Source organism: Dermacentor albipictus, unplaced genomic scaffold (genome assembly GCF_038994185.2).
Source record: "Dermacentor albipictus isolate Rhodes 1998 colony unplaced genomic scaffold, USDA_Dalb.pri_finalv2 scaffold_14, whole genome shotgun sequence".
In the NCBI taxonomy this organism is placed as follows: domain Eukaryota; kingdom Metazoa; phylum Arthropoda; class Arachnida; order Ixodida; family Ixodidae; genus Dermacentor; species Dermacentor albipictus.
Window position 1 is genome coordinate 6,260,687 of NW_027225568.1, and position 10,545 is coordinate 6,271,231.

General features: G+C 48.3%; 2 protein-coding genes across 2 annotated transcripts; one reads left to right on the forward strand and one right to left on the reverse strand.

Moving 5' to 3' along the window:
• The first annotated feature begins 4,549 nt into the window (after positions 1-4,549).
• Positions 4,550-6,228, forward strand: LOC135910885 (uncharacterized). Its single transcript, XM_070528785.1, has 6 exons — positions 4,550-4,674; positions 4,746-4,796; positions 5,258-5,329; positions 5,553-5,630; positions 5,883-6,007; positions 6,094-6,228. The coding sequence occupies exons 1-6, from the start codon at positions 4,602-4,604 to the stop codon at positions 6,226-6,228; spliced, it is 534 nt and encodes a 177-aa protein (XP_070384886.1). The 5' UTR covers positions 4,550-4,601.
• A 99-nt stretch (positions 6,229-6,327) lies between these two features.
• On the reverse strand, positions 6,328-9,591 carry LOC135910884 (putative nuclease HARBI1). The gene is made up of 4 exons (XM_065442949.2): positions 9,081-9,591; positions 8,866-9,008; positions 8,002-8,170; positions 6,328-7,063 (listed from the first exon to the last, which is right to left on the reverse strand). The coding sequence occupies exons 1-4, from the start codon at positions 9,357-9,359 to the stop codon at positions 6,590-6,592; spliced, it is 1,065 nt and encodes a 354-aa protein (XP_065299021.2). The 5' UTR covers positions 9,360-9,591; the 3' UTR covers positions 6,328-6,589.
• Positions 9,592-10,545: the final 954 nt, after the last annotated feature.

Sequence of the window (10,545 nt, forward strand, 5' to 3'; positions counted from 1 at the left end):
TCTGGAAGACGAGCGTTCCGTCGAGCGACCCCTAGAAGGGACACGGTCCTGGTAGCCGCTATCCTCGCCGCCAGGGTCTCGGGATCGGCTCCTGGATCTGTGCGAGCTGCTGAGGGCCGGCTTGAGAGGCATTGGCGACCCAGTTGGTTGTTTGGATTGGTCGCGGTTGCGCCGTTCTCTTCTCCGTTGCCTAACTACAAACGGAATTTGGAACCTTTGCTTGCAGGATCTGTCAGCCGTGAGATGAGGGCCTCCGCAAAGGGTGCACTTCGGTGTACATTCGTGCTTATCGTCCGGGTTGCTCGCACCACAGCCGCGGCAGATGGCATTTTCAGGGGCTGGGCAAACGTCACCTCTATGGCCAAGCTTTCCACATGCATAGCAAACGTCAGTTTGTCTGCGATAGAGTGAGCATTTGATTAAACTGGGACCGCATTTTACGTAGTCCGGGACTTTGAGTCCATCAAACAGGATGACTACAGTGCTTGTGTTCTTGATTCGTCTCACCTCGAGGGCGCTTGGGTTCTTGGGTTGAATGATAAGGCGTTTGAGCTCCTCTCGATCGATGGTGGGATCAATGTCACGAATAACTCCCTTGCATGAGTTTTCGGGGGCTGCGATATATGTACTAACTTCGTAGCTTGCTTGTCCAATGAGTAAAGCTTTCACATCGGCGTAGGCCATGGCGTTGCGTTTTGATGGCGTGCTTGCCACCAATATGTTTTGCACCACGTTCGGACAGATAATATCCTCCGCCGTATCCGCCTCCGTAAGTCTAGCAGCGGTAGTGAGGGCTTGGGCAGCTCTGAAGTGGCCCATCTTCTTGATGTCCAGTCCTCCACGGGGACGGATTATGATTCGAACATGCTCTTTCGGTAGGCGAGGCAATCTCGAAGCAGTCGTTAGCCGTGTCTTGACACTCGCCGTAGCCTGGCTTTTATTCCCGCCACGTCGCATGTCGGTGACTCGGCCGCCCTGCCCGAGCGGGTCCTGGATGATGGGTTTTCGCTTGTGTAATGCCGTGGTCCAGCCAGCGCTTTCATTGACTTCGTCGGGAGAGATATCCTCACCGTCAACGGTGATTTGCATAGCTGTAGACATCGTGGCTTGAGCGCGCGGAACCGCGCTGAGCTCGCCCACCAAGCCTCTGCCGGGCAGAGGTCGCACAGAAAGGTCCTCGAGCGATTGGGAAAATGTCCACCCACCGTTGAAAACTTGGTATCGGCGGAATCCTTGCAACTTTAGCCGTCGAATGGTGCCGACATCTTCACGATTGAAGCAAGTTCTCGACCTTAATCATGTAGAGAAGCAGGAGAAGCAGATGCTGACGCACGTGCCCGAAAACTACCGAAATTAGTTAAAATAATATAGGGGCTTATAGGAAGCGTCGCAAACATCTCCCAGTACGATTCATTAATTCAAATTAACTGCTCCACGACGGCCACGCTGTTTTTCGTTAACTGCGTCACAAGACTCTAGTTGCCGGGCAGTAAGCCTAATTGCTTGAAGTGCGTCGCAGACTGTCGAACAAAGTTTCTCACCTTGCCGTAGTCCAATAGTGCAGTGCTGCCACGTCGAAGTTCCGAAAGAACGCAATAATTCGCCGGGAGGCCACCAAACCAGGCTAAATCCCAAAATAGAAAAACACGTAGACGGGTGCCCGAACAGTCCAACGTTCAGATTCGCGCCCGGTCTCTCTCGCTTCGGTGGTGTGTCTGACGAATGACGCATACATCTGGCTCGTCATTCGCCAGTTCGCCTATCGCTAGGCAACGAAAGTAAGCCGCAAAGTTTAATTTAATTTAATTTAAAGAATAAATTGAATAAAACAATTTCTGTTAATCTCATTTCGCATCCTTGTTTTTTATGCTCGCGGCCCCGATTCATCGATGTGAATACTATAGCGTGACGTGTTTCCTGTTTCCAATTTTCGCCGAGTGTCCGCTCTTGTTCAATTCCTTTCTCTATGGCAAGCCATTTAAAGTTGAAATGTCAATGTAGCAACGAACGTGCGCTGCCGAAAGCGTGCTTGGTCAGAGAAACCATGCATGATTGAATGATAGTGCAGATTTAGCGCGTCATTGCTCTCATGGCAATGCGCTGCCACCAACGGAAGCAAGATAACGAAGTTGAACTGCTTGGCAGCTTCTTACGGAGCCGTGCCAGCCAAGGGCGGCAATACTGACGTCACAGGCGCATGTTTTTTGTGGGTTTCGCTTTAAGAAAGAGATAATGCTACAAATGCAGTGTCATTCGTTCTTGTCTCGAGGATTTAAACATGGGTTTTAATGCTCTCCACACCGCGTTTGTTTCCAAGAGTAGGTGTAAGCAGGAAAATGTTCACTCACACCCGAAAACACACAAACACCCTCGCAAGCACACATACGCACTCTCTCTTCCTCGCACGAGCACACACTCTCTTCCTCACAAGCACTCATACGCTCTCTCCATCGCACGCACCTATATCCATGCGCACACCAACACGTGCACTTTTGTCCGCATGCTGAAAGACAAATACTCACGGTCGCACACGTGCACATTCACACGCCGCCATGCATGCGCCGCAAGCATGCAAGCGCACGCACACATGCACTAACACGCAGATGCAGGCATGCACACACACCACGAACGCTCACACACGCATACACGCACTCTCGTGCAAGCATATACAGTGAAAGCTCGTTAATTCGAACTTCAATAATTCGAATTTATGGATAATTCGAACCGTACGATTTGGTCCAGCCAAGCTCCACAGAACTGTATGTATTAAAAAGTCCGTTAATTCGAACGCGAGAAGGTTCCCTCACGGATAATTCGAACTACGCTCGCCTGGCACACGGCCAGAGAAACGCGCCTACTGCCTACACACAAGGCTGCATTGCCTCCGAAACGGAGAGAACGGCGACAGAAGGCAAAATTAGAAAAAAATCTAACCGACGCGGGGCCACCCAGAAGGCAGTGGCGGCTGTCGCCTCTCCGTTCTACGTAACCTCCGAGACTTCATGCCCATTGCGAAACTCGGAGGCTTTGCAAATCTTGTACAGCTGCTAATGTTGTGCGGAGATGGCACGGCAAGCGCCATCGTAACACAGCGAATCAAGTACGTCGCAGCTGCGCTTGCAATCAAGAACCAACGAATCAGGGCCTTCGCCACTTTCACATGTTCAGCGTCTTTGTCTCGGAAGTCTTCATCGGTTGTGCACGTCTGTTTTCAGCTTAGGAGGTATCGGCCATCGCGATTCATTGTGATGGTGTTAAGCCTCGGCTAACGTTCGTTTCGGTGGACATCGGTAGTGTGGCACAGTCGGACCCAGAGCTTCGACTTCAAGATGGCGTGTGCCCGCGGCACACGCCATCACTTTCTGACACGCCAAATTTCTGACATGCCCTACTGCTTCCAAATCGCAGTGTACTGTTGCTCTCCTTCACTTTCGTTAGTTCGAACTTTCATTAATTCGAACTGAAGCGGCTACCCCTTGGGGTTCGAATTAACGAGCTTTTACTGTACAGATATGGAGGCACTAGCACGCACACACACTCTCCCCTCGCACGCAAACACACGCACAGTCTCTCTCTTCCTCGCGCATACACATGCTCTTTCTCCCTCGCACACACACACACTTTCTGCCTCCATCGCACACAAACGTGCTCTCCCTCACACGCACGTGCTCTCTCTCCATCCGTCATACGCACACACACACACACACACACACACACACACACACACACACACACACACACACACACACACACACACACTATACGCATGCACAGGCATCCATGCGCACACAAACACGCACACATTTGTTGGCGCGCACACACGAGCACGCACACACGCCGCGAACGCTCACACACGCATACACGCACTCGTGCGCATGCAAACGCAAATACGGAGGCACATGGCCGTACATTCATACACAGAGCGCACAGGCGCATACAACTATATCGAGGCGCGCTCATGACATGCCCACGCATAATCACTCTGTACCATCTCGGCTGCTTCTCAAAAACCTGCGCGTGCTAACAGGCTGCATAACACTCCCTCTAGCATTACCTTGGCCACGGCGGCCACATATCGATGGGGGTGAAATGCGAAAACACCCGTGTGCTTAGATTTAGGTACACGTTAAAGAACCCCAGGTGGTCCAAATCTCCGGAATCCCCGGAGATTTGGAATGTAAAACCCCATAATCGAATTGCCATTACCTTCTCAATGCCAACTGTAATAAACTGCCTTATGGTTTAAATTTGGCGCTTCTTCAAGTCATTGTGCCCTCTGGCGGGAGGGTGCAAAACGATTTCCTCCTGTAGTGGGACTTCACCGCCCCTGTCTGACCTGTTTTAACTGCTTTAACGCACCACCAATATTCTGACTAATACAGGTTTCCATTGGGCGAACAGGAGCAAGAGCAGCGACGCAGCGAGCAGACAGCGCAGCGCACGGGAGCAGCGGGAACGCGGGTTCACGTCTCGCGACTGGAACAGATGTGACGTCAGGAGTCACGCGACCGAACTTTTCCCGCGCTCTCGTTGCCGCCTGCATTCCGTCGCGCGCGCGCAGCATATTCGGTGGCGGCCTTGCGTTGGTCGCTGTGTTTAGCATGACTATGGGTGAAGAAGCACAACGGCTGTTCATGACCATGATAAAGGAGTCACCGCTACCCGCAGCATCAGGTAAGCGTCGTCTCTCCCAGAAATAAGCTGTGAAAGATAGCAGCGTCAGTCTCATTTTGTGCTCACCACAGCTGTCATCGATGCCTTGGCCACTCCTGAGAACGTTGGCGAGATACCCGACGGTAAGCGACAATAACTATATGCATGGGGACATATTTGAGGATTCTTTTCATTAATTTCTTTTATCACTTACCATTTTTTGCGGCGAATGGAGGATAACGGACGGGGACGTCGCGGCGTGTGAGGCAACAACGGGTGAGAACGCAGCCGGTAATATTCGTACTGTAACATTACTCGTGATAATGCCGCACCTCCTTGCTCTACTGGAATCTGCGGTTTACAGTCACTCCTGTCTGTTGAAGCTTCAGATTACTGTATATGCCTGCTTTACTGTGCAGCATCTGACCAATCAAAGCAAGCCTCCTTATTTTTGCCCACAGCAAGGGCTGATGACATGCTTCTTCCGTCGCAAACATCAGACGCTTAGTAATCTGAAGAAAAAAAATGCCTTATCATTTCAGGTCGCACAGCGTAGGCACCTCGGTAGATTTTTTACAGCTGCAACTTTTATGTTCACTTGCAGAGAACACCGCTGCGTCGGACGTGGGCGAGAGGGGACCGCAGCCAGCGCCAGAAGTGAAAAGAGGCGGCGGAGGTCAGCTTGTAAAACGGAAAATTGAGCTGTTGGTACATCTTTGAATACAAAAACGGCGCTGCAAGAGGAGTGAGACAGCGCTTGTCCTCATTCATCAAAACGCGCCTCTCCTCCTCAGTTGTCCTGTCTCAGCGCTGTTTTTGTATTTAGTGTCGAACTTGTGCTGCCTGCTTTGCTTGACGAATTCGACGTGTTTAGTAAAGTATCCGCATTTATATTTCAGCTCCCAAGCGGACACCAGGAGAAACCAAACTGCTATTAGATTGCTATTACAAGTACTTTCCGCAGGTGGGCCCATTCAGTAAGTTTAAAAACAAAACGATGCTTTTTAAGCAGGTTTCACAGGATGTGGCTGAGGTTCTTGGATGTAACAAAACGCCACAGCAGTGTGCAAATCGCTATTAAACAGTAATGAGGCAGAAGAAAGGGGCAAGTGACAACAACAACAAATCAGGTGCTTCACCTCATCCTGTCTCATTTCACGATGAAATGCAAAAAAGCTAAAGCATTGATGACAGTCTCGAGCCAGAGATTCAAAGGGACTCTTTTGCAGTGACCCACAAGTCAAAGTCATCAAGCTGTGACAGCTCAGCCGATCTACTTTCACCTGTGCCTGAAATGTCCAGTGCTCCGTCAAGCAATTCAGAAAGTGGTGAAAGTATGAAAGGGTCAACAGAGGTGAGGAAAAGGGAATGCCATGCCAGTACTAGTCGTATGCAGCAGATGCAATTTTTTTTTATCAAATGAGGGCTATAATTGCGCAGAGCGAATATCTCAAAGGGAAAAGAGAGAAGAAAAGGAGAAGAGGCGTGCTGAGCGGCAAGCTGAGCGCATTCAAGAACGCCAGGAACGTCGCAAGATGCACGGAGATAAACTTTAGCTCATCCGTGAGGCCTTAGGGCTCAAGCAATAAAACAGTACACTTTGGATGAACATGTTTTTATGAGTGTTTATTTCGTGCAAGACAAAAACGCTTCTGTGCATGGTCATCACGAAGCATTGCTTTGAACATATGTTTAGCCCTGTGTTTGCACCACTACAGGCTTTGTGGGTACCTCCTCTTCAGTCCAATCTTGGACTTAATTTTTTCTCGTTTAACTTCTGCAAGTACCCGTGAGAGGCTCTCTTCTCTAGATGTTCCGCTGTAGACTTCATCTGCAGTAGGGCTCTGATCATTGTTAACCTGGGAGCTCAGACGCATGTCCTCAAGTAGACTATGTAATGATTCCCCGTTGCCATGCAGACGTTGTGAAGGACACATCAAGAGAGAATAAATTTTGACATGTTATCTACAGTCATGAGGTCCAAACGCTGTAGCTGCCTAAATCTACCCTTCAATTCCCCAAATGCGTTTTCAATTAGCACACGGGTGGATGAAAGGTTGGTGTTAAATGCCTTGTCAGAGGCATCCAGGCTTCCATACTCTCGAATGGGAGTCATCAAAAACTCTCGAGATGGGTATGCAGCGTCCCCAAGAATGTGGTATTTCCCAGCACAGAGTTGAGGCAATTCCTTCGAAATGTTTGAAAGCCGAAAGATCCTAGAGTCGTGAATTTTACTAGGTGCACCAGTGCTGGTATCAAGGAACCTCTTCCGGTTATCACATATCCCTTGCAGCGTCAAGGATTGGTAATGGTGCCTATTCACGTACACTGACCGCACCTTACCAGCAGGGCACCTAACAGGAATATAGCTCCCGTCAATGCAGCCAATGGTGTCTGGAAACCCTGAAACCTGGAAGATGAAAAAAAAATGTTACGAGAAGCCGGATTGATAGCCGTCATTATAGCACAATTCATTTACAACACATGCATAATGTGGAGGTCGTGGCCTCGGCTCTCATCGGTGGCAAGTTATTTTTCCATCCTCCTTCCTCCCCTTTTCTTTATCCTCCTTTTTTTCTCATTTCAGCTTCAAACACAGCTCATTTCCCCCATGCTTTCCTTGGCTGTTGGCTTTATATGGTTGTAACAGTCTGCTAAACACGTTTACAAATGATGATGGCCTGGATTTTGCCCAGCATGACCGACAAGCCTAATGTTCACACAGTAATATTAAAACAATGGCCCTCACTAATATGGAAGCATTGTTTGCCGGATGCCAAAACCTTACTGGCATACACATGCATGCAGCAAAGCAATCACAGCATTAGGGCAATGTGTGTAGAGACTGCAGCTAATGCTCAGTGACAGGAGTTCAGAACATTGACATCCAAATTATATGTAGTGTATAGATGTGTATTTTATTTAGTTAGGTATTTTAAGTCCCCTCGTAGCAACATACAGCCATTGACATTGTTACATGTGCAGAAAGGCATGAAATGCATCCACAGTTCGTTCATTCAGGCTTTTTATTCATACACCAGGGTGTACAGGAGGCCAAGGAAAAAGCCGTTCTAGGACGGCTTGAGGAGCCCCTGTCCCCCAACAATACATTAGCAGCAGAACACACAAAGAGATAGTGAAAAAAATTATTACAGCCTAGTGATAACAAAGATCAAATTATTAGCGTGTAAGCATGCACAAGTATAACAAAAAACATTCAGAGTTACAAGTGTTTCGTGAAGGAAAAGACAGCTTTAAAGGGTAATATAGATGTCAAGTGACATGCTGTTTTGATTAACGTCAAAGTCTATGCACGGCGCAAATCAGAAGTAGAGAATTTTTGGTCACCTGTTCAAACGCATTAGCAAGCTTCTGCAAGTCATCTGGGAAGGTCACGATGCGGGGTGTGATGTCCAGAAGAAACGCCATGACGCGGTACATCATCCTGTGATGCGTGCCTTCCCCAACCTCAAATCGCCCTGCGACATCCCGTTTGCAGGATTTATTGGCAGCATACCTGCAAAAAATGGGATAATTTTTAATAATGCGAAATTGTTAAACTAGCATCTCATGTTACCATCAAGCATTGCAGCGAAGTATAGGAAAAATTTGCATCTGCCCAATTGTCTGAAAAAGCTTCACATGTGTTCATCAGGCACCTTTGGTACAGCCATGCGGTATTTTCCCCCTGAAATACCTTTAAAACCATAGGCAAGAGCAGAAACAAAAAAAAACTGGGCACACTGAATTAAGTGTGATTAAACCCATTTACATTCACAGGTGGGAAGATTGAGCCCTTGAGCCGTTCGCATGCAGAAGAGCAGTGACCTGTAAAAGCAATTTCCAGCCATCATAAGCATTCGAGAAATCGGTTGGTAAACCCTCACGCAGTGTATTAGTGCATTCAATTTCATGCTTCGCGCCAGGTTAGATGTACCGTGACGCTTTTGTCATCAGATGCCTCCAATCACTCATCCTAAATCACAACTCTTCTCACTTTATTAGTAAATAATTTCAATATGTTATCACTTAAAACCAGCAGCAGAGAAGAACCAGACACAAGGAAGAAACACACAAACATGAACGAGCAGTTTCATACACGTCTGTGTGTTTCTTCCTTGTGTCTGGTTCTTCTCTAAGGCCGGTTTTAAGTGATTGATGCACCAATTAGCTCAACAAGATACCTTATTAACGTTTATTTCGATATCTCACCACAAAAAAGACAGCACATGCTCATGAGGCGACTTTGGGGGCAGGCCTCCACGATCAGTTCTTGAAGGGTAGTGCGGCGATTTCGCGAACTCAGCAGCAAGGGAATCTGCAGCCGACCGTGAAAGTCGGAAATTCCTGCGAAACTAGTGAGGTACAAAGAAGAAAACGCAGGTTGGTTATTGATTACAGGTTCTAAGTAGGATGCCACAACTCACCTCTTCGTCCGAATAAGCGGCGACCGCTTTTTCCACATACGACTCGACCTTCGGTCGCTTCTCCGGCGGGGTAAAAAGCTGCTCGAACATCTGCTCATACAATGCTAAGTCCTCGTCGTCGCCGCTGCTGTCCGTAGAGGAGCTTGTGCTCGAATCTATGCTACAGCTGCTGTCTTCATCAAACAGCAACAACAACTCTTCGTCCAGACGGCAGCGCTTAGCTACTGCCATTACGCTTGCTGGCACCGGCCGACTATCACCGCTACCACCGTCCGCCATTTTTCCACGGCTTTCCCGGGGATGAAACCAGAAGTGACGTCAAAAAAGGCATGTGACTTCCTTCGTTCTCCCTGCTACTCCGCCGCTGACGACGGAGCACCTCGGACTGCTCTCGGCTGCTCTCGGCGCCGTCAAAGCGCGCCTCCTCTGCCATTGAAACACGACGCTCGCACTCCTGTTCGACCAATGGTAGGCGCTGGAACTCGCGAGAGCACTTTGAGCGCAGTTTCAAGTGATCCGGTTCGCCCAATGGAAACCGATATAAGTGCCAAAGTACATATGTTGTTAGAAGGGGCTACCCTCTTGCTGTAGTCAGTTGAAGCTTTTTGACCCTCAGCCGATATTCTGAAATATAATTTTGAAAAAAAAATTTCCCATCGAATTCTACTTCTGCGTTGCTGTGAAGTTCCGAAGGAAAATGTCCAGAATTCCTGGACGTGTTTACAAGTCTATCAACATGCGGATATTTTTTCTAGTCCGGTGGAAAATTGGCGCTGCACCAGGATTCGAACCATGGTCCTCTCGCGCGCGAGGCGGATGCTCTACCACTACGCCATCGCTGCACCTTTATGTTGTATGTTATAGTTTATGTTGATGTTATATGTTCAGTTTTATGTTATAGGGTCCTTGAACTAGAAAAGTTTGGAATGGCTTTACGTTATAGACCTTTTGCATCCGCGATGTGGCAGCAGTGCGTTCATGACCCCAGGGAACTTCGACAGTCCAGTTAGCCAAGAAAAAAGAAGTATTTTGTCGCATAGTATACTCCAGGCACATATTCTTGGTGTTTTCAGATATAAGGAACATGCGCTGATCATCAAGTTCATGTAGGGGCTTTTTTGTTGCACTTAACACTACAATTCACCTGTTATAAGTTCCAACTCTGCAGCAAAACTGGTGCCAGCTGGAGGGTCCTATAAGTTTATAGGCTATTGTAACATATGCCGCTACTGAGGGCTTAACCGGAAGTCTTCTGGGAACACTGTTTGTAAGCATGAAAAGTGTCTATAGCACCCGCGATTACCCGAGCTGTGGCACTGCCACAATGTTGGGAACAGAATAGAGCAGCAGTATTTAACCACAACAGACAAAGCTACACAAGCTTGTCTGTAAACACGACACGCATCGAAACCGCGGAGGAAGCGCCTAGCACAAACCAATGCATACTATATAATCCGCGATTCCC